Source organism: Geotrypetes seraphini, chromosome 1 (genome assembly GCF_902459505.1).
Source record: "Geotrypetes seraphini chromosome 1, aGeoSer1.1, whole genome shotgun sequence".
NCBI lineage: Eukaryota > Metazoa > Chordata > Amphibia > Gymnophiona > Dermophiidae > Geotrypetes > Geotrypetes seraphini.
This window is the reverse complement of record NC_047084.1, coordinates 162,524,626-162,547,370: the sequence shown is the minus strand read 5'-3', so window position 1 is coordinate 162,547,370 and position 22,745 is coordinate 162,524,626. Positions and strand designations below refer to the sequence as shown.

The 22,745-nt window shown below is 44.3% G+C and overlaps 1 protein-coding gene across 6 annotated transcripts in view; it reads right to left on the bottom strand.

Annotated features, from left to right (window-relative positions):
• Positions 1 to 521: 521 nt before the first annotated feature.
• The window catches only part of TRIM2 (tripartite motif containing 2), a 214,163-nt gene continuing 191,939 nt past the window's right edge, over positions 522 to 22,745 (bottom strand). For all 6 annotated transcript variants that reach the window (XM_033940845.1, XM_033940856.1, XM_033940863.1 and 3 more), the window contains 3 exons: positions 12,286 to 12,356; positions 7,050 to 7,190; positions 522 to 3,042 (listed from right to left, as the gene is read on the bottom strand). In XM_033940845.1, the coding sequence (XP_033796736.1) occupies positions 2,890 to 3,042; positions 7,050 to 7,190; positions 12,286 to 12,356 (365 nt within the window). In that variant the 3' untranslated portion in view covers positions 522 to 2,889. The remainder of the gene's footprint in view (positions 3,043 to 7,049; positions 7,191 to 12,285; positions 12,357 to 22,745) is intronic.

Here is a 22,745-nt window from a genome sequence, read left to right as displayed (position 1 = left end):
GCAGCGTCTGAGAGAGAGAGCAGAAACAATGCGACACGTGTATACAGTGCGTACGTGTGAGACCTTGCAGCGTCAGAGAGAGAGCAGAAACAATGCGACACGTGTATACAGTGCGTTCGTGTGAGACATTGCAGCGTCTGAGAGAGAGCAGAAACAATGCGACACGTGTATACAGTGCGTACTTGTGAGACCTTGCAGCTTCTGAGAGAGAGAGAGAGAGCAGAAACAATGCGACACGTGTATACAGTGCGTACTTGTGAAACCTTGCAGCGTCTGAGAGAGAGAGAGAGAGCAGAAACAATGCGACACGTGTATACAGTGCGTACGTGTGAGACCTTGCAGCGTCAGAAAGAGAGAGAGAGCAGAAACAATGCGACACGTGTATACAGTGCGTACTTGTGAAACCTTGCAGCGTCTGAGAGAGCAGAAACAATGCGACACGTGTATACAGTGCGTACGTGTGAGACCTTGCAGCGTCTGAGAGAGAGCAGAAACAATGCGACACGTGTATACAGTGCGTACTTGTGAGACCTTGCAGCGTCTGAGAGAGAGAGAGAGAGAGCAGAAACAATGCGACACGTGTATACAGTGCGTACTTGTGAAACCTTGCAGCGTCTGAGAGAGAGAGAGAGCAGAAACAATGCGACACGTGTATACAGTGCGTACGTGTGAGACCTTGCAGCGTCTGAGAGAGAGAGAGAGCAGAAACAATGCAACACGTGTATACAGTGCGTACTTGTGAAACCTTGCAGCGTCTGAGAGAGAGAGAGCAGAAACAATGCGACACGTGTATACAGTGCGTACGTGTGAGACCTTGCAGCGTCTGAGAGAGAGAGAGAGCAGAAACAATGCGACACGTGTATACAGTGCGTACTTGTGAAACCTTGCAGCGTCTGAGAGAGAGAGAGCAGAAACAATGCGACACGTGTATACAGTGCGTACGTGTGAGACCTTGCAGCGTCAGAAAGAGAGAGAGAGCAGAAACAATGCGACACGTGTATACAGTGCGTACTTGTGAAACCTTGCAGCGTCTGAGAGAGCAGAAACAATGCGACACGTGTATACAGTGCGTACGTGTGAGACCTTGCAGCGTCTGAGAGAGAGCAGAAACAATGCGACACGTGTATACAGTGCGTACTTGTGAGACCTTGCAGCGTCTGAGAGAGAGAGAGAGAGAGCAGAAACAATGCGACACGTGTATACAGTGCGTACTTGTGAAACCTTGCAGCGTCTGAGAGAGAGAGAGAGCAGAAACAATGCGACACGTGTATACAGTGCGTACGTGTGAGACCTTGCAGCGTCAGAAAGAGAGAGAGAGCAGAAACAATGCAACACGTGTATACAGTGCGTACTTGTGAAACCTTGCAGCGTCTGAGAGAGCAGAAACAATGCGACACGTGTATACAGTGCGTACGTGTGAGACCTTGCAGCGTCTGAGAGAGAGCAGAAACAATGCGACACGTGTATACAGTGCGTACGTGTGAGACCTTGCAGCGTCTGAGAGAGAGCAGAAACAATGCGTCATGTGTATACAGTGCGTACTTGTGAGACCTTGCAGCGTCTGAGAGAGAGAGCAGAAACAATGCGACACGTGTATACAGTGCGTACTTGTGAGGCCTTGCAGCATCTGAGAGAGAGCAAAAACAACATGACGGTATGTTAATATAAACCAGAAGTTTTAGACTGACTAAAATTTCAACTCATAATTTTGATTACCGGCGCATAAAACGCACCCCATATTTTAAGCGTATTTTGAGGGGGAAAAAAGTGCGGCCTATACACCGGCAAATATGGTATAATGTGCCGTGAAAAACATTTGCTCTTAGTTTGCCAGAGCTAAAAAAAAAAAAAGTATGAGAGACAATGCTTTGCTGTCACAGAAGTCCATGTAGACAGCTACTCCGGGAGCATGCCATTCCTTTGCAGGCTCAGCAGGCAGATAATACGAGTATCAACAGTCAAGGTGTGTGCCAAGTCCTGAATGCAAAAAAAGGAAAATACTCTCTATGAGGTGCATTCGTACAATTTCTTAGCACACTACACCCACACTATTCATCGCAACACAGTCTCTCTTTTGCACCAGTTAGGTTGAGGTGTCTTAGGTCTATTGTTTTTGGTTTTTTAATCACCAATGTTGTTTTATAGTTTCATTTCCCCAGCAGCCTCTTGATGCAATGAGAAATATAGCAAAACAACAAAAAAAACCAAGTCATTTCATGACCTGCTATGTCTAGCTTAGCCTTTGTGGCGGTAACAAACAATTAGTATATCGACAATTACGGCTGGAAAGGTCTTGCACATCTTAATCTTTTCTTATCGTATTACTTTCAAGTTTTGAAAGGTGGAAGAAATTTACAAGTGTGTTACCTACCATAGCAAGAATTCTAGAAGACTTCAAGGTTTCACGAAATACATGTGTGTTTGGAAGCCCTGAACTGGAGCTACCCTACTAAAGTTCAAGAATCATCCATAAATACTTTTTTTTTTTGCAAACCCTTTCTTGAAAATTGTGTCACCTTGGCAAATTCCTGTTCTGTAAAGTGACAATTCACATGTCATAGACAGTTCTGGCAAGCAACCCATCCCTTGGGAGCTTTGCACTTTGATTCAGAAATAAGAGCAAAGACTAAATATTTTAAAAGGGCCTGATATACTAAGCTTCTGTCCCACAGACACAGAATGGGAATAAAGGTCTTAGTAGCTCAGGCCCACAGAGATGTACGTTTATGCAAACCAAGTTATGATTGAATCCGAAATGTGGGATGTTGACTTGGAGGCCACCTGAAGGAAATGTAAAGTTGAATTCAGGTAGACGTATTCTGTACCCTCCGTAGAGAAGTCCATCCAGTGCAGTGCAGTGCAGTTAGGGGCCTCCAATAAAGTTCACAGTTATTGTAGGTACCGGTACACCTTGAAGCAGTGATTTCCAGAGTCTGCAACCACTACATGGCCATCTGAAGTCAGAGCCAGGCCTTGGGGGCCATACAGAGGATCAGCAGATGTATTGATGTAGGATAAAAAGGATCCACTTCCATCAAAAACCTTTGGTGAAAACAAAAAGTAAAAAGCTTTGAATAATAGGGCTTATACATTTTCACGTTGTGCATACACAACCTATAAACAATGCAATGTTTGGGGTATACTTCTGCAGTCTCTGTATGGCTTATGTATTTTATGAAATCCTATAAAACCATTCTTTCCATCTTACCTTACTGATCAGAAGCCTTCTGTCAACCTAGCATTGCTAGCAATCAGCATTTTCGGTTAGCCTAATCAATGTCAGCAAAGGCCTATGGGAGATCATATCATTCATGTCTGATCTTAGGGAATGTCATTGCAGACAGCCTTAATTCAATCAATGATTAGAGGACCTGGCAGTAAATAGGTGCGAAGAGGTGTTAAGAAGATGTGTTAATGTCTGATACTTAGGATAGACAGCTAAGGATGTACAATGGGTCCAGGTGCACAGATAACTAAGACATCACCCCCACCCCCCTTTCTCTCTCTCTGGCTCTCCCTGGAACTTCACGCTTCTCTGTCTCTCTTTTCCTCTGGACTCTGTAAGGCAGGGAAACTGCTTTGATCTTTCCTTAATTGTAATGCTTATGAATATTGCTTTTCTGTAAGCCTATTTCTATAATATATTCTTTATGCAATCACTTCTGGCTGTGCTTATTTGATTCTACTTCTAATGAAACCTCTGTGAAGGAATTGAACTCGGGACCTGGTGGATTGTAAAGCCACCTCACATAACCCCTCCAAACCTTACATTTTGGGGGGGTGTCTAACTAGGGCAGAATTAACCAGTAGGCCAAGTAGGCACATGCCTAGGGCCCGAAATGGTCAGGGGGGCCCGATGAAGGAGGGCATCAACATTGTTTTTTCCAAACTGCGAAGGGCCCCTCCAGCATCGATTGGCAATGCGGGCCCCCCCCCGATCAGCAATGCGGGCCCCACCCCAATCAGCAATGCAGCCCCCCACCATCGACGGAAAGTAAGACAATCAAGCAACGCGGGTAAGAAAGGCAACAGGAACTGTAATTGTGCAAGCGGTGCTGCTTGTCCAAAGCTTCCCACTGATGCATCTTCCTGTTTCCACCTGGGCGCATGGTGGGGTGGGATGGGGCAGGGGAGCCCAGTGTACTTGTGTGCCAAGGGGCCCTCGACGAATTAATCCTGCCCTGGGTCTAACCTTACACCTTCTACTCAGATTTAAAAAAAAATCATTTCAATTCATACAGAAATTGACTTATTCAAACACATTTAGATAAGCTATCTGGATTACCTCAAAGTTCTAGACAGCAGGAAATTGAAATTACATCTACCGTATATACAGTGCTCCCCTGGTCATTCGCGGTCGGCAATTCATGGTCCCATTCATTCATGGTATTTTCTGATTGCGAATGACCGGGCAGGAGAGAGCAGCTGGAGCGCTGGTGAGTGAAGGAAATCACTTGCGGTATGCTCCGACCGCCTCTTCCTGCACTAAAGTTGGGCCTTACCAATCAAGAGCTGCATGTCAAAGCAGCTCCTGATTGATGAGGCCCGACTTTAATGCAGGAAGAGACGGTTGGACCATACCGTGAGTGATTTCCTTCACTCGCCAGTGCTCCGGCTGCCCTCTCCTGTCTCCCCCACTAAAAAACATATTCGCGGTTTTTCAAGATTCGCAGGGGGTTCCTGGAATGAAACCCCTATGAATATTGGGGGGGAGTACTGTACTCAGATATAAACTGAAATTTTTTGTGCCAAAAAATGGCCCCCAAATGGGGGTCTCTGTTTATATTTGGGCCTGCGCTAAAAACCACTATTGCGGTTTAGTAAAAAGGGGCCATAGTGCAAAATATAGACAACAGATATAAATTCTCAAAATGGACACATTTTGATCATTAAATTTAAAATAAAATCATTTTTCCTATCTTTTTGTCTGGTGATTTCATGAGTCTCTGGTTGCACTTCCTTCTTCTGTAAATCAATATTTCTTTCTTTCTGCCCCCTCCCCTTTTCTTTCTGTCTCTCTCCCCCTGCCCCCTCTTTATTTCTGTCTTTCTCTCTTCCCCTGCCTGCCTGTCTTTTTCTCTCTCCCCCTGCCTCCCCCAAGCCATCGTGCCGATTTTTCCACTTCCTGGATTCTTTCTCTCACCCAGCCTCCCCCAAGCCAGGCAAGGGAGAGAGAAAGAATCAGGGAAGTAGAGAAATCGGTGCGAAAGCTTGGGGAGGGGGCAGGGAGAGAGAGAAAGAAAGAAAGTCAGGCAAGCAGGGGGAGAGAGAAAGACAGAAATAAAGAGGGTTGGGAGAGAGAAAGAAAGAGAGACAGAAAGAAAAGGGGAGGAGGCAGAAAGAAAGAAAGAGGCAGAAAGAATCTTTCTCTCTCCCTGTTTCCCCGAGCCTGGCCTGGCGCATACAAGCTCCGGGCCCACAAGCCTTCCCCCCCACCCCCACCCGACATCAATTCTGACATCGCAGAGAAAATTCCAGGCCAGCCAGGCAGCGATTGGCTGGCCCAGAACTTCCTATCCAATGTCAGAATTGTCGTCGGAGGTGAAGGCTTATGGGTCTGGCACTTGTACGCGCCTGGCCTGGCTCGGGGAAGCAGGAAGAACAAGATAGCAAAGGCAACGCAATTGACTCGCGTTGCCTTTGCGATCGACGATTTGGGCACCCCTGCTCTAGTGTATAGGGTAGTAAGGGGATACATAGGAAGAGAGCTGCTTGAGTGTCTCCTAGCAGTGGTGTAGCGAGGGTAGGAGGTGCCTGGGGTGATGGCACCCCTTGCCCTCTTTTTCACCTCTTTCCTGCCACCGCCCCCTCACCATGTGCACCTCCCCCCCCCTCCCGTACTACTTTAACTCTTCACCGGCACAAGCACCTTTGCCGACCTTGGCTCTCCCTCTTATGTCACGTCCTTCCATTGGCTATTTTTCCAGGCAGATTGCGAGGACTACAGATATGTCTTTAGTAAAGTGTGACGGCAAATGGATTCCTTCTGGCAACCACAGTCCTATGATTGCAACTTATGAAAATATTGCTTTGAAAGAAATCTCTCACCTTGAGGATAGTGGGAAGGTGGTGTTTTATAGTTTGAGTAAGCATGTACCGGGCACTATCTCCTTCGCTACGTCACTGAATACACATTAAAACATTTTTCTAACTGTAAAACTGAAAAGGTTATTTATCACTGAATACACATTAAAACATTTTTCTAACTGTAAAACTGAAAAGGTTATTTATGCTCGTTTCTGCCCTTGTGAACTTATGTATATAGGAAAGACCAAGTGTATGTTAAATAAAAGATTGATAGAACAGCGTAGTGCGCATAATAGGGAAGCTAGTTGAGAAACCATTAGTGGAACATTTAAATAAATTGAAACAAATTTGAAGACTATAGATTTTTTTTGTGTTACATAAACCTGTAATACCTTGAAGAGGAGATGTTGACCGTTTGCTAATAAAAATTTAACAAAAATGATCTTGAAATTTAGGACTGTTGATTCTTTAGGACTGAATAAAGAGCTGGCTATTTTAACCTGTTTTTAGGGTACGCCGACAATCCTGCACAGGACAAATGAACGCCACCCTTTTGCCTTCCGTTTGGGGCAAAATTGTAAGTGGATAGGGGGAGGTTTTTCGGCAGTGGTGCGCGTCGGCATCCCCCTGATTGTAGTGGGCTTCCCCCCCTCAGAGCAGAAAAGAGAAAACTGAGTTCGTGCGGAGAGTGGGGGTTCCCCACCACAACCCCCTGAACGAGAGCGCGAGAGTGTATTGGGGGTTCCACCACAAACCCCCCCCTTACAGCGCAAATGGGGTTCTGCGCACCAATGTCAGGGCGGGATTGTCGGCGCGCCAATGTCCTGCGTGCATTTGACCGGTCACCGTTTTTACACATATATCATCCTCTTGGATTATATGACCTTGCAGTTTTTGATGCAATTCCAGGATAGCACTTGTTTATGTCCTGCTAAATTTCAAACCTGCCTTAATCACCTCAAGCCCCAGCCAATCAGGCTTGAAGTCCCACAGGTGGCTATAATATAATAACATGAACATACCTGGATTCTACTGTTCCCCCAGTCTGCAACAATGATGTTTCCATTAGAATCTACTGCTACTCCTGTAGGAGCATTAAACTGGCCATTCCCTTCTCCATTTGATCCAAACTTGAGTAAGAATTCTCCTTCTGGATTAAACACCTGCAATCCAATGTGGGGGAGGGAGCAGTTAGTTCATATACCACTTCAGTTACTGGCACTCAAAGCAATTTAGCCCATGCCAAACCAAACCTTACAAATCATAAGTATCCAGTTTTAGGACATAAATGGGATCGCATAAAAGTCTGTCCTATTTTTGTGTTAGCCCATAGCCACTTAAGTGTTGACCATTGACTTTAGTGGCTTTGGGGCTCATTTTTAAAGTACTTAGATGCACAAACTACCATAGATCTAGAATCAGAAAATAATATTAAATATTGAACTAAGGCCAGTACTGGGCAGACTTGCACGGTCTGAGTCTGTATATGGCCGTTTGGGGGAGGATGGGCTGGAGAGGGCTTCAATGGCTGGGTGGGTTTAGATGGGATGGAGTAGGTTTTAACAGAGATTTCGGCAGTTGTAACCCAAGCACAGTACCGAGTAGAGCTTTGGATTCTTGCCCAGAAATAGCTAAGAAGAAAAAATTTAAAATGAATCAGGTTGGACAGACTGGATGGACCATTAGGGTCTTTATCTGCCGTCATCTACTATGTTACTATGGTACTTTGTGTATCTAAGGGCTAGATTCACAAAGCCCATCGATCAAGTTCTGACCACTTAACGACCCCTTTGCGACCCGATTTCCCTCTGACCCGATTCACTAACCTCTGTCCCGATCATCCTCCGATTCGCACATGCAAATGAGGGGGAATAGCATTCAATTGTAGGCAGGCAGTGATTCACTAAAAAAAAACAAAAACAAAAAAAAAAAACACCGACTGGGCTGGCCGATCAGCAAACAAGCGACTACTGGGGACCAGTCGTTCACGTCATTTCCAACTGCTCTGACCTGAATCTCCTGCTCTCTGCCCCAACTCAAGCAGCGATTCTCCTGCGCCCTGCTTTGTCCCGAATCTCTTGCTCTCTGCCCTAATTCAAGCTGCGATTCTCCTGCACCTTGCTCTATCCCAAATCTCCTGCTCTCTGTCGCAACTCAAGCCGTGATTCTCCTGTGCCCTGCTGTCCCGAATCTCCTGCTCTCTGCCCCAACTCAAGCCGCAATTCTCCTGCGCCCTGCTCTGAACCGAATCTCCTGCTCTCTGCCCTAATTCAAGCTGCGATTCTCCTACGCCTTGCTCTATCCCAAATCTCCTGCTCTCTGTCGCAACTCAAGCCGTGATTCTCCTGCGCCCTGCTGTCCCGAATCTCCTGCTCTCTGCCCCAACTCAAGCCGCGATTCTCCTGCGCCCTGCTCTGAAACAATCTCCTGCTCTCTGCCCTAATTCAAGCTGCAATTCTCCTGCGCCTTGCTCTATCCCAAATCTCCTGCTCTCTGTTGCAACTCAAGCCGCGATTCTCCTGCGCCCTGCTGTCCCAAATCTCCTGCTCTCTGCCACAATTCAAGCTGCGATTCTCCCTCGCCCTGCTATGTCCCGAATCTCCTGCTCTCTGCCCCAACTCAAGCCGTGATTCTCCTGCTGCCCTGCACTGCCCCGAATCTCCTGACTGATTCTCCCTGACTCTCCTACCCTTCCCCGCTGTGCAAGCCCGTGGTTTTAACCCACGGCAGATAAAGGCCAAATGGCCCATCTAGTCTGCCCATCCACAGTAACCATTATCTCATTCTCTCTCCGAGAGATCCCACGTGCCTATCCCAGGCCCTCTTGAATTCAGACACAGTCTCTGTCTCCACCGCCTCTTCTGGAAGACTGTTCCACGCATCTACCATCCTTTCCGTTAAAAAGTATTTCCTCAGATTACTCCGGAGCCTGTCACCTCTTAACTTCATCCTATGCCCTCTCATTGCAGTTTCCTTTCAAATGAAAGAGACTCGATTCATGCGCATTTACATTACGTAGGTATTTAAACGTCTCTATCATATCTCCCCTCTCCCGCCTTTCCTCCAAAGTATACAGATTGAGATCTTTAAGTCTGTCCCCATACGCCTTATCACGAAGACCACACACCATTTTAGTAGCCTTCCTCTGGACCGACTCCATCCTTTTTATATCTTTTTGAAGGTGCGGCCTCCAGAATTGTACCCAATATTCTAAATGTACTGTAATAGGCGGTCCCTGCATTTAAGAGCTTACAATCTAATCTGGACAGACAGTCAGGGCATAAAGGGGTTGGTGAGTTTCTTGCAGAGATAATAGTTTGAAAATAAGTAGTAAGTGTCGCATGGTGCATTTCATCACACTCACACCTGTCACCGATATAGGTGTACCAATCTGGTTTTACACTAGCATTCTACAATGGCTTAGGTCAGGGGTAGGGAACTCCGGTCCTCGAGAGCAGTATTCCAGTCGGGTTTTCAGGATTTCCCCAATGAATATGCATTGAAAGCAATGCATGCAAATAGATCTCATGCATATTCATTGGGGAAATCCTGAAAACCCGACTGGAATACAGCTCTCGAGGACCAGATTCCAGTCTGGTTTTCAGGATTTCCTCAATTAATATGCATTGAAAGCAGTGCATGAAAATAGATCTCATGCATATTCATTGGGGAAATCCTGAAAACCCGACTGGAATACGGCTCTCGAGGACCAGAGTTCCCTACCCCTGGATTAGGTGCACCCAACATTTATAGAAGTGGCACACAGCGCACGACATTGTGGGCCTACATCAGGGCGCCAAGCTATAGAATTGTACCCTTTGCCTGCCCTTTGTGGCAGGGACATTTTGTAGCTGAATATTTATCGCTATGTCAATGTATTTATGTTCCAAAATAAGTTAAGACCCCGATTCTATAAAAAGAAGCCGAAGAAAACGGCGCATAGTGCACATCAATCTTAAGTTAGGCGCCATTTATAGAATCGCACCTAGCGGCATCCTATTTCTAAACACAGTGCTAACACAGGTTTCATATACACAACTGATATAGAGAAAGAGAGAGGAAAAGGACCTCAGATGCCTGCGCTATTGACGAATATAAACTCACAAAGTAGCGTATACAAAACAGATTCTCTTTCATAGGTCCCAAAACCTCTCTGGCTGATTGAATATGTATTTTATTCTTTTTTTTTTTTTCAACCATCTGAGGTCCTTTTCTTCTCTTTTTTTCTATATCAGTTGTGTATATGAAACCTATCTTAGCACTGTGTTTACACTTCCCCCTCCCCATTCGCGGTTTCCCTACTCGCGATTTTACATAATCACGTTTTTTTTGGGGGGGTAGGGGAGGGAATCTCCCCCCCATATTTTTGTCTTCCCCCCGGCATCCCGGCCTTACCTGGTGGTCTAGCTGGTTTTCGGGGCAGGAGCGATCTTCCTACGCTCCTGCCCCGTGCAGACAGCCATTAGGAAATGGCTGTGGGGAGTTCCCGTAGTCTCTCGAGAGACTACGGGAACTCCCCACAGCCATTTCTTAATGGTTGTCTGCACGGGGCAGGAGCTTGGGGCAGGAGCTTAGGAAGATCGCTCCTGCCCCAAAAACCAGCTAGACCGCCAGGTAAGCCCGGGATGCCATGGGAAGGCGGAAGGGAGGCAGGGGTGGGTCAGAGCCGGATATTTGCGGTTTTTCGCCATTCACGGTCCGGCTCTGCCCCTATCCCCCGCGAATAACGAGGGAGAAGTGTATAACAATTGAGGTTTCTTGCCATTACCTGTTGGTATTAGTGGCATCCTATTTATGTCAGAGTTTTCTTAACCTAAACACAGGCACCTAAGTCCAAAACAGGCGCCTATATGAAAAACATGTCCACGATCCAACCCCTAAACCAGTGGTTCCCAAACCTGTCCTGGAGGACCCCCAGGCCAGTCGGGTTTTCAAGACAGCCCTAATGAATATGCATGACAGAGATTTGCATATAATAGAGATGCCAGGAATGCAGATCTGCTCCATGCATATTCATTAGGGCTATCTTGAAAACCCGACTGGCCTGGGGGTCCTCCAGGCCAGGTTTGGGAACCACTGCTCTAAACTAAATTAAACTAAACTAAACCTTAAGTTTATATACCGCATCCTCACCATTATAGAGCTCGGCACCTCTAACCATGCCTACTTTCTGGTAGGCACCTTGGACTAGGCGTTTACCGAGTTAGGCACCTACCACCCAATTAATTTTAGTTTAAGCCACTTATGAGGTGTTAATTGCTTGTTAGCAGTACCGATTATGCTTTTTTAAATAATTAAGTTAGGCGCTTGGATTGGGTAGGTGTGCTGATCTAGGCACCTAACTTTAGGCCTATCTGTAATCTAGGACGTTAAGTCCCATCATAATGTATATTGGTCTTCTCCGTTGCCTCTTCAGGATCTTCAGTTTTTCAGAGGCAAAAGGTAGTAAGGCCCATATTTTATAAACAGTGCTTTAACTTAGGCATCCTACCAGCACCTAAGTTAAGTCCAAAATTCCATCTAAAAGTGGATGTAAGAGAAATTACAAGGTGCCTATTGGCGCTTACCACCAAAAGTCGCGAGAATCATATCTCCAGAGGCACTTACCAGCACCTAATGCCACTGTAATAATAATAAGAATTTTATTCTTATATACCGCCAGACCAAAATGGTTCTAGGCGGTTCACAACAAGTGAAGCTGGTACATACAAGGTAGATAAAAGTACATCAAATTATGAATATAAAGGATTAAATTAAAAATAAACATGAAATATTATGATACAAACCTGTCAAATAGTTGTGTCTTTAACAATTTTCTAAAATCAAAATAAGAAGGAATTGTAGGCGTTGCTAACGACAGAAGCGGTGTTAGGCACTGGCAGGTGCCTCTGGAGGCACGATTCACGACAAAGGTAGGTGCCGGAAATGTAGACCTACATTTCTGGCACCTTCCTTTGCCAGAGGCATGGTTCTCTAAACGGTGCTGCCGCACGACTGACACGTGATCAGCCGCCACTTTTAAGGCAGCCGCCGCTAATGGTGCCATTTAGAGAATCTGGGCCTAAGTTCATTGCAGGGAAATGAAGCAAAACATGTTTGCTCCATGTTCTCTCCAATCAGGCAGAATGGACTTCCTTCCTTCTGCATTGCAGGGCAGTATCAGAACGGTTACGTTTTATTCTAATGAAATATCACCAACAAACGCAGACACCAAAACCTGCAGCAAGGGGGATTATACTTGTGGTTTTATGACCGTACCTTGACAGAATGGTTATGGAAATCGGTAATAATAATTTCATTGTTTGTGTTTACAGCTGCAAAATGAGGACCTGCAGGAAGGAGAGAAAAGATGATGAAAAAAACGATTGTGCAGTCGTTAACAAAAATTCAGAATTTCAAGGTTCAATGAAACAGAACAGAGTTTCTTTCTTTCAGCCAAAGCTCTTCCTTTCTTAAAGAAACCAACCTGATGGTTCGGGCAAAGCTATCTATCACTAATTTCATGGTACTGAGCAAGGCACACTGTTGGGGTTTTTTTTTTTAAATTGATGCATATAAGTCATTCCATTATACATCAGTCAACTGCAGCTACCAATGACTCCATGAATTTTGAGATTCTTTCAGGGCTCTGGAGTCAGTACACCAAACCTTAGACTCCAACTCCTACTCCTACTATGTATAGTAAATCTAAGAGAACTTTGATTAATTACGGAATCTTTATGTACAAACCCAGGTCTAATAGACCATAAAATTTATTTATTTGAAGTCTGAATAAAGAACCTGAACAAAAAAGATGATAAATTTACCATATATTATGTTCTAGTTTTTTTTATTTTGAAGCTGGAGTTGGATCTGGTACATTTTGACTGACACCAACACCAGCCAAAATTGTTTCTGACTCCAACTCCACGGCCCTGGATTATTTCACACTTAGGGGCAAATTTTATAAGAAGCGCCCAAAAGATAAGCGCTGCTCATCCCAATTCATGGAAAAATGGCTGTCTTTTAGTGAATCGTGCCCAGCAGCGCTGAGCTAATCACACAGCGCCTAACCCAAATAAGCGTGCTTAAGTGGCTATCTTCAAGGTGCTCTGATCATGGGCACGCTTTACTGAATCGCTTAGGTAGGCGCTCTGATGAGCGCCTAGTGACGTTAGCACGGATGACACCATCAGTGCGGACATTGGAAGTTGGCGAGAAAGGTACTTGGGACCTGGGCTGGGCACAGAGGAGGGAAATGTGCAAAGAGTAGGGTTACTAGATGTCTGGATTTATCTGGACATGTCCTCTTTATAGAGGACTGTCTGGGTGTCTTCCTGAACTGGAGGGAGTGTGGTGTCCTGTTTTATCCTGCTTTAAACCTTTTTACCTACTCATAAACCTTTCATTGATTCATGATGCTATGTCCATACTGAGTTAATATCCGTGGGTTTCACTCCCTCTGCCCAAAGAGAGCACGCTACTTCGTATTCATCCGGGGAGGGGCCTGAGGCTCTGAGTGGCCCAGATGCATAAGGCTCCACATGCACGAGTCTTTGCTACTCTCCGCCAACCTTATTTACATTACATTACATTAGTGATTTCTATTCCGCTTGTGCCTTGCGGTTCTAAGCGGATTACAAAAATAGTAGTCTGGACATTTCCAGGAGCGTTACAATGATTATGTACATCGCTTAGTAATTCAAATAAGCGATTTATCAAATTTATTAATAAACTTGGAAACTTATAGCAAGTTACAATTGATAGTCTGGACATTTCCAGGAGAATTACAAAGCAAAGAGTAAGTATACAAATTAGTAGTCTGGATTTTTCCAGTAGGGTTATCAATACAATACAAAGAGTCATGTGTATAACAAGTTACATTGATAGTCTGGACATTTCCAGGAGAATTACAAAGCAAGGAGTAAGTATATAATAGATTACTGTGATAAATAATAATACATTCGGGATACAGTAGTGAGTTATACAATGTTGAAGGTGTTGCTGTGGTGGTGATGGTGGTATTCATGAAAGTATATTCTAGTGCTATAGTGAGGTTAGAATGATGGGAAGTGTTTTTTGAAAAGATGGGTTTTGATTTCTTTTCGGAATACTTTAATGTCTGTTGATTTGATCAGTAGATTGGAGATGGTAGGGTCAATCTTCGCTGCCTGTGTCGCTAAAAGGCTGTCGTATAGTTTCTTGCGTCTGGTACCATTGAGAGGGGGTAGATGAATAGGCTCTGAGTTCTCCTTATTCTGGGTGAGAGGTTACGGTATAGTTGGTTGTTTAGGGAGCTCGGTGCAATTCCATGGGTTACTTTGTATAGTAGACAGTAGAATTTGAATTGGGTTCTTGCTTTTATCAGTAGCCAGTGTGAGTCTAGGTATGCATTGGTGATGTGGTCATATTTGCCGAGGGAGTAGATGAGTCTGAGGGCTGTATTCTGAACAGTCTGTAGTTGTTTTATCATGTAGTTTGGGCATGGTAGGTAGAGGCTGTTGCAGTAGTCAACAATACTTAGTACAAGGGATTGTACTAAGATCTTGTAGTGATCTTTGTTGAAGAATTTTCTTATTTTTCTTAGGTTTCACATGGTGAAGAATGCTTTTTGGATGATTTTGTGGATTTGAGTCTGCATTATACAGTTTCTGTCTAGTTGTATTCCCAGAATCTTGAGTGTGCTCTGCATTGGGTACTTGATTGTGTTTAATTCCAGTTCTGTTAAGGATGTTTTTTTTTTCCTTCTCTAGTAGTAGGAATTTAGTTTTATCTGAGTTCAGTTTCAACTTATGGTTTGACATCCATTTTTCTACCGTTTCCATTATTAATTTCAGGCGTTCTGTGGATAATGGGTCTTGAATGTCAAAGGGGAGGAGGATAGTTATATCATCCGCGTAGCTGAATGATACTGTGTTTAAGGGCGTCTAGGGTTGTGCCAAGGGTTGTGAAGAGGTTGAATAGTATGGGCGATAGTGGTGATCCTTGTGGTACTCCACAAGGGTTTGACCAAGGGTCGGATAGATGATCTTTTGACTTGACTCTGTATGTTCATGTTTTAAGGAAACCTTGGAACCAGTTGTGGACGTTACCAGAGATTCCTATTGCGTCTAGTGTCTGGAGTAATGTGGGATGGTCTACTAGGTCGAATGCAGCAGAAAGATCGAGTTGGATGAGAAGCAGCTTGTTTCCTTTGCTGAGGTGTTGTCGGACTATGTCTAATAGTGAAACCAGTAGAGTTTCTGTGCTATGGTTAGTTCTGAAACCAGATTGTGATGGATGCAGTATGTGGTGGTCTTCAAGGTAGTTGGAGAGATGTTGTGCGACCAGACCTTCTGTTAGTTTGATGTATAGTGGGATAGAGGCGATTGGTCTATAGTTTGTAGGATTGTCTATAGGGCCTTTAGGATCTTTCAGTATGGGAGTAATTATGATTTCGCCTAGTTCCGGTGGGAAATGACCTTCCCTTAGTGTAGTTTGTAGCCATAGTGTGAGGCTAGCTTTAAATTTAGTGGAAGCTGTGGCTAGTAAGTATGGGGGGCAGTTGTTCAAGTCACATGAGGATTTGCTGTATTTTTTGTAAAGCCTGTACAGATCTGACCATTGTATCGTTGGGAAGTTTGACCAGATCCTATCTGCTGGGATTGCTTCATCTATTGTGGGATTGATTAGTATCTCTTCTACGTTGTTTCGTGAATTGTTGAATGTGGTTCTGATTGTGATGATTTTGTTTGAAATAGTCCGCTAATTGGGTAGCTGTTGGAGTTTGGTTTCCTTGGGTGGTGAGGAATGGTTTGGTATCAGTGAGATTTCTTATGATATTAAAAAGTCTTCTTGTGTCTGGTTTTTCGATGCCGATGAGTTTGGAGTAGTAGTTTTTTCTTTTTTCCTTCAGTTTGGTTTTGTATTGCTTGATTTGGATTTTCCATTCAGCTTTGGTGTGGTTTTGTTTCTGTTTTTTCCATGTCCTTTCTAATTGTCTGCATTTTCTTTTTAGGTGTAAGAGTTCGTCGTCAAACCATTTGTTAGATGGTCTGTCTATTTTACTTTTGTTTTTTATTGGAGCTAGTTCGTTTAGTGTAGATTCACTGAGGGCACGCCAACTGTTTATGAAGTCTTTACTGTGTGCAATTTTGGAGGCCACATTACCGTAAAGATGTGCTCAGAATTGAGTCGGTTCAGCGGATGGCCACCAGGATGGTCTCGGGGCTAAAGGGTCTCTCGTACGAAGAGAGACTGAACAAATTGCAGCTCTATACTCTCGAGGAGCGTAGGGAGAGGGGAGACATGATTGAGACATTTAAGTACATCACGGGACGGGTCGAGGTGGAAGATGATATCTTTCTTCTCAAAGGACCCTCGAACACAAGAGGACATTCGCTCAAACTCAGGGGAGGAAAGTTTCGTGGAGACGTCAGGAAGTACTTCTTCACGGAATGAGTGATAGAGCATTGGAACAAGCTTCCAGTACAGGTGATCGAGGCCCGCAGTATCCCAGACTCAAGAATAAATGGGATACCTATGTGGGATCACTGCGAGAGTCATACCAATGAATAGGGTCGCTAGGATATAGACTTAATAGAGCAGGTCAGTAGAGTTAAGGGGGCCAGTAGACTTAAAAGGGGGTCAATGGTATGGGCAGACTTGATGGGCTGTAGCCCTTATCTGCCGTCATCTTTCTATGTTTCTATGTTTATTTCGGGGTCAACTGTATTCCAGAATGTGATAGGTTCGATTTTCTGTCTGGTCTTGATGTGTTTTCTCTTTGGGGTGGGTTTGTTGTTGTTTTGCGCCCAGTTGATAGTGAATATATATTTGTAATGGTCTGACCAGAGAGTAGGATGCCAGGAACCATTTGAGATATGGATATTTTGTGTGTTTTGATTTGGAGATGTGTATGCTGCTATATCAAGATGATGTCCTTTTTCGTGTGTGGGTTCTGGGTTGAGAATCTGGTAGGATAGGGAGTTGAGGTATGAGAGTATATCTGCTACTTGTTTGGAGGATTGATCTTCTAAGTGGAGATTTATGTCTCCAAGGATCAAGTTATGTGTGGAGGAGAGAGAGTTTTGGAAGATGAATTCTTCGAGTTCTTGTTTTGAGGTATTCCATTTGCCTGGTGTAATGTAGTAAAGAAGATAGTTTAGAGTTCCTGTGAGTGAGTTGTCAGAAAGTTGGCAAGCTAGCAGATCTAGATGATGGGTGGAGTGCTTGGTTAGGACTTCAATGTTGAGGTTGTTTTTTACTATGATTGCTAGACCTCCTCCTCTTCTGTTTTCTCGACATACTAGCTCTAGTTTGTATCCGTTTGGGCAGAATTCAGTAATGCTTGGATCTGAATCAGAGGTGAGCCATGTTTCGGCTAGGAAGAGGCAATCTAGATTGTCTTTGATCAGCCAGTCCTTGATTAATTCGGCCTTTGGGCTGATGAATCTTATGTTCATATATGCACAGGCTATTGAAGTGAATTTTGTTTGGGAATGGGAGGTAATGGTTGTGCTGATGATGGTTCATGGTGATGTTTGGTGTTTTTGTGTGCTTGTGTTTGGCTTTGGTGGTGGTCTTTTTCCCCAGAAAGTGGGAATGTTAGCTTGGCTGGACAAAGGACATGGAGTTAGAGTTCTAGGGGTATGGAGTTTCCTAGTATGTTGAGCAGGTCTGTGTTTACATGAGCGTTTTAGGGAGAATGACTAGTTTTTTAAAAATCGCTACTATAAGGGCTGTGATAGCAGCCAGTCAGTTCTTTTACACGTTTTTTTTGAAAATCTAGCCCAAAGTGAGAAATCTTAGTAAGCCCCAGGGCAGGTTTCAGTTCCTGCTTTGCTTATGCCCACCGTCTCTCCTTCGTATGAGGAGGTGGTTTGTATTGTTAGTGCTGTTCTTTCAAGTCGGGTGGAACCAAAGTCAGAAGAACGGGTGGTGGTGGTGGGGTAGTCCAGTCACCTGCCGGGACAAAAGTTTCCACTTTACCAGCAGAAACTGATCAGTTGCACGCTCTGAAGAGAGATTATGCAGAAAGCAGGCTCCCACTCGGCAGCCCCTGCACACTGCTAATTTAGTAAACAAAAGTGTTGATGACTTGGGCACTCCAAATCAGTGTTTTTCAACCTTTTTACACCTATGGACCGGCAGAAATAAAATAATTATTCTGTGGACCGGCATCGGTCTGTGGACCGGCGGTTGAAGAACACTGGGCTAAGTTGTGGGCCAGACCCTGCCCATCTCTACCCAATCTCCACCCCAGACCCCGCCCCCATAATAGTATTAATTGCACTTTGCACGTCCCGTGCCTTATCTGGAAGCCTTCCCTCCGACATTGCAACGTCAGAGAGAAGGCTTCCGGTTCAGGCGCAGGATGCCCGTAGGAGCCTCTGCCCGTGGCTTTGTGCACTGAATCAGTTAGGAAGAGGGAGCTGGCTCGAAGATAAAGCCGCATCGATCGCACCGTGGACCGGCGGTTGAAGAACACTATTTTGGGCCTGATGCAAGTGCTGGCCCTGTGGACCGGCAGGAAATTTCTGTGGACCGGCACTGGTCCATGGACCGGTGGTTGAAGAACACTGCTCTAAATGAACAGTTAGAGAAGGAACTAGCCGATGAAACTGTGAAACATGACCTTGTCAATGCAATACAGGAAAATGGAGTGCTGTGACCAAGTCAAGAGCAAGCCCTTATGTTAATTTGGATATGAATGTGGATATCTTTAAGGTTATGCTTGAAAATATACATGCCACTTTGGGCACTAATAAAGTTTGACAGAGGACATATGGAAGCAGATAGAAATTTGTATGAGGGAATTGTCAACATTGCATATATTGCTAGTTTGTGCCGGGAGATAGAGACTGCATCCTCCTTCCATAGATATGATGTGACTTGGCATCAGTGGGCATTTGCTGCCTTAACTGATGGAAGGGAGGCACATACCCACAGTGGGCAAAGCTATGTTTTGTGTGAAATATGAGCCATTGGCTTGCGCCCCTTGCGCATATTTTCTGTGCCTCAGGGTGGCGCTATGCAAGTCCCTGTCAATTGAAGTCCCTCTGAAATATTGCAATGAGCAATATCCTTTCCAAATTTTTGTGATAATCCTGTTCAATTTTCAGAAACCTGGAAGCAATTAATGGTGTGTTACAACCCCACTTGGGCAGATGTAACAAGTCTCCGAAAACCATTGTTCGTCAATGACTCTGATTTCATGAGGGCAACAAACAGTCCTGACAGGCACTGGAAGTGGCCATAGAAAACTCGGTTAAGGATTATGCAAATCCAATTGGGGCCTATCCTGGTCAGAGTAGCTAATGGAATATCTACGGGAGGTAGGCTACCTCCTACGATGGGAGAGGCGGGGGTGGTTATACTGCCTAAACCGGGCCGCGACCCTCTACTTTGTGGGTCTTATAGACCCATATCATTACTAAATCAAGATGCAAAAATTCTGGCCAAGGTTTTAGCTCAATGGTTGGGAAAGGTATTGCCATCTCTGATCCATCAAGACCAAGCGGGGTTTATACAGCGGAGACAGGTGAGCGATAATATCAGACGAACTCTAAATTTACTCTGGGAAGCGGGTAAGGGCCGAGATAAAGGCGGTCCTGATATCGGTCGATGCCGAGAAGGCATTTGATCGGGTTATTTGGGGGTTCTTATGGGATGTGATGGATCTTTATGCTGAACCGAGGGCTTGTTTGCGGATAAATCAATCGTACACTGATTTCTTCTCCATCTTCAGGGGAACTCGGCAGGTATGCCCACTCTCTCCTTTACTGTTTGCGGTGTCGCTTGAACCCCTGGCCTTGGCCATTAGACATCATGCATCCTTGGTTGGGGTTGTTAGTGGGGGGGTAGAGCATCGAATAGCGATGTTCGCAGATGATATCCTCTTATATGTGGGACAACCTGAGATCTCTATACCTCATCTTTTAACGATATTTGATACTTATGGGAAGATTTCAGGATTCAAAATAAATCTAGCGAAAACAGAAATCTTGAACCTGACATTGACACGGAGAGAGGTAGATACGTTAAGGGACACTTTTCCCTTTAGATGGGCTGAGCAGGGGATTAAGTATCTGGGAATCTATATCCCTTCGGATCTTCAGAGAATTTATGAAAAGAACTATTTGCCTATTTATCGCCGTATCCGAGCTGACTTACAACGTTGGCATGGTCTGTGGTTGTCCTGGTGGGGCAGGATAGCGATCATTAAAATGAATGTACTTCCCAGGCTGCTATTCCTTTTTCAGACCTTGCCTATATCGGTCCCTTTGGGAGAGTTGAGGAGATTGGGCAGGGAAATACGTAGTTTTATTTGGCAACGTAAATCTCCACGACTCTCCCAATCCTTGTTGTGGGCTTCCAGGGAAGTAGGGGGGGAGGGGGTTGCCTAATTTGGTGTGGTATTATCAAGCAGCGCAGCTGAAATTAGTGCTAGAATGGGAATTGGGGGAATATAAAAGTGGGGTACAAATAGAACAGATATATAGTAATGTGGAGCCTTTGAAAGCCAAGCTGTGGTCCTCTGGGTCGCAGAGCATGTGGGTCCAGAGCATATCTAACCCTTTTGTACAACATTTGGCACGATTATGGAGTCAAATGCGTAAACAGATGGGCGGTGGGGCTTTGGTTTCATCCCTGGCAAGTATATCTACTGAATCTTTGTTTCCAGCAGGCCGAGATAATAGGGTCTTTCAAAGGTGGTCTCAAAAGGGGATCAGAGTATTTTGAGATCTAATGGGGACAGCTGGGATCATTCCATTTCCTACAATTCAACAGAAATATGATTTACCAGACGGTGATTATTTTGCATACTTACAAATCAGACATTTTATGGTGGCACAGGGTTGGGGATCTGGACTGCAACCTGATAAGGAACCGTTGGAAAATCTTTGGTTGTTGCTGCAGAGGGTTCCTAAACCATTGTCGGTGATATATCAATATAGGAGGGGATACTTACCTGCTACCTACCCTTTTCAAAAACAATGGGAGAGGGACCTAGAAACAAGGTTGTCTGCTAAAGAATGGGAGACGGTTTGTAGGGAGACTTATAAAGCCTCTTCCTGTGCTTTGGTTCAGGAAAATGCTTATAAGGTACTAACACGATGGTATTATACCCCGGACCGTCTGCATAGAATGTTTCCTGGAGTATCTGAACATTGTTGGAGATGCAGCTTGCATGTGGGATCTTTTATGCATATTTGGTGGGAATGTAGGATCATCCAATCATTTTGGAAATATGTGACTAGCACACTATCTGAGTGTTTGGGCGAATGTGTGGCTCTGTCTCCTCAGAGCTGTCTTTTGGGATTACATAATAACAGGGAGCGCTCTTGGCAAACAAAAATTTTGAGATGGGGTTTGGCGGCAGCGAAATGTCTTATTGCCAACCATTGGAAAAATGCTGAGGCTCCCTCTCAAACTGCATGGGTAAATCGATTAATTTCGATAGGAAAGATGGAGATAGCAATGGCTAAGAGGCAACATATCTATACCACTTACTTTCTTACTTGGAGTAAGCTGGAAGAATTATTGGATGCTCTTTAGGGGATCTCCTAGTGTCACTTGCTCTGTTGTCTGCCAGATGAATGGGGTTTGGGGGGGGGGATTGGGGACTGCTGATGGTGGGGAATTGGATTTTGGATGGGATTTTGGGATGAGAATACTTGTTTACTGGAATTTGATTTAAATTTAATCTGGAGCAGGATTTACTTGCTATTTCAAAGGCATTGTTTAACTGCTGTTTATATTTGATGTTACTCGGTTTATGTGGTAATGTTGATATTGTACTACATATGCAAAATGTAAAATATAAAAGTTTCTCAATAAATATTTAAATATCAAAAAAAAAAAAAGGATTATAGAAATCAGAATGATCTTGGTAATTTTAGCAAAAAGAAAAAAAAAAGAGTTAACTCACTGTGTAGTGCAGTGGTTTGAGCTACAGCAGCTACAGTTGTGGGTTCAAATCCCACGCTGCTCCTTGTGACCCTGGGCAAGTCACTTAATCCTCTACTGCCCTATGTAGATTAGGTAGCATGTGGGCCCTCTGGGACAGACAGGGAATCTATATCTAATCTAATCTAAGGCTTGGTTTTATATTCCGAGACATCAGTCCAAGAAAGCACGATTCGGTTTACAATAATTAACTTAACAAATAAAAACTATGAGGAATGAGACTAAGTTTCGGGAGATTAATTTTCAAAGTGTTTAGTAAATAAAATGGTTTTTAAAGATTTACAAAAAAGCTGAAGTGAACCGGAAATCCTTAAAAGGAGTGGGAGATCATTCCAAAGTTGAGAAAGCTTAAAAATCAAAGATTGAGCGAAAATCTTGACTCCTTTTATCTCTTTCTTGGAAGGAAGAGATAATTTAAATTGTTGATTACCTCTTGCAAAGGAAAATCTGTAAAATGCTCAAGTACCTGAATATAAACCACTTAGGCTTTAAGTGGTATATATTCAGGGGCATAATCGAAAGAAATGTCTAAGTCCGTTTTGGGCCTTAAGTTGCTAGTCGCCCAAAGTCAGCAGTGTCTAAAGTCCATTCTCGAAAAATACGTACAAAATATTTTGGTTTTTTGAGAGTCGTCTAACTGTACGTCCAACTGTTTGATCGACAAGACCACTAGGTGACGGGATAATCGTGCACCAGACACCAGCGTGCTGACAATCCAGCGCTGACAATTTGGCGCAAGAAAGAAGCGCGCCGTGGGAAAACTTATTTTTAAAGAGCTCCGACAGGGG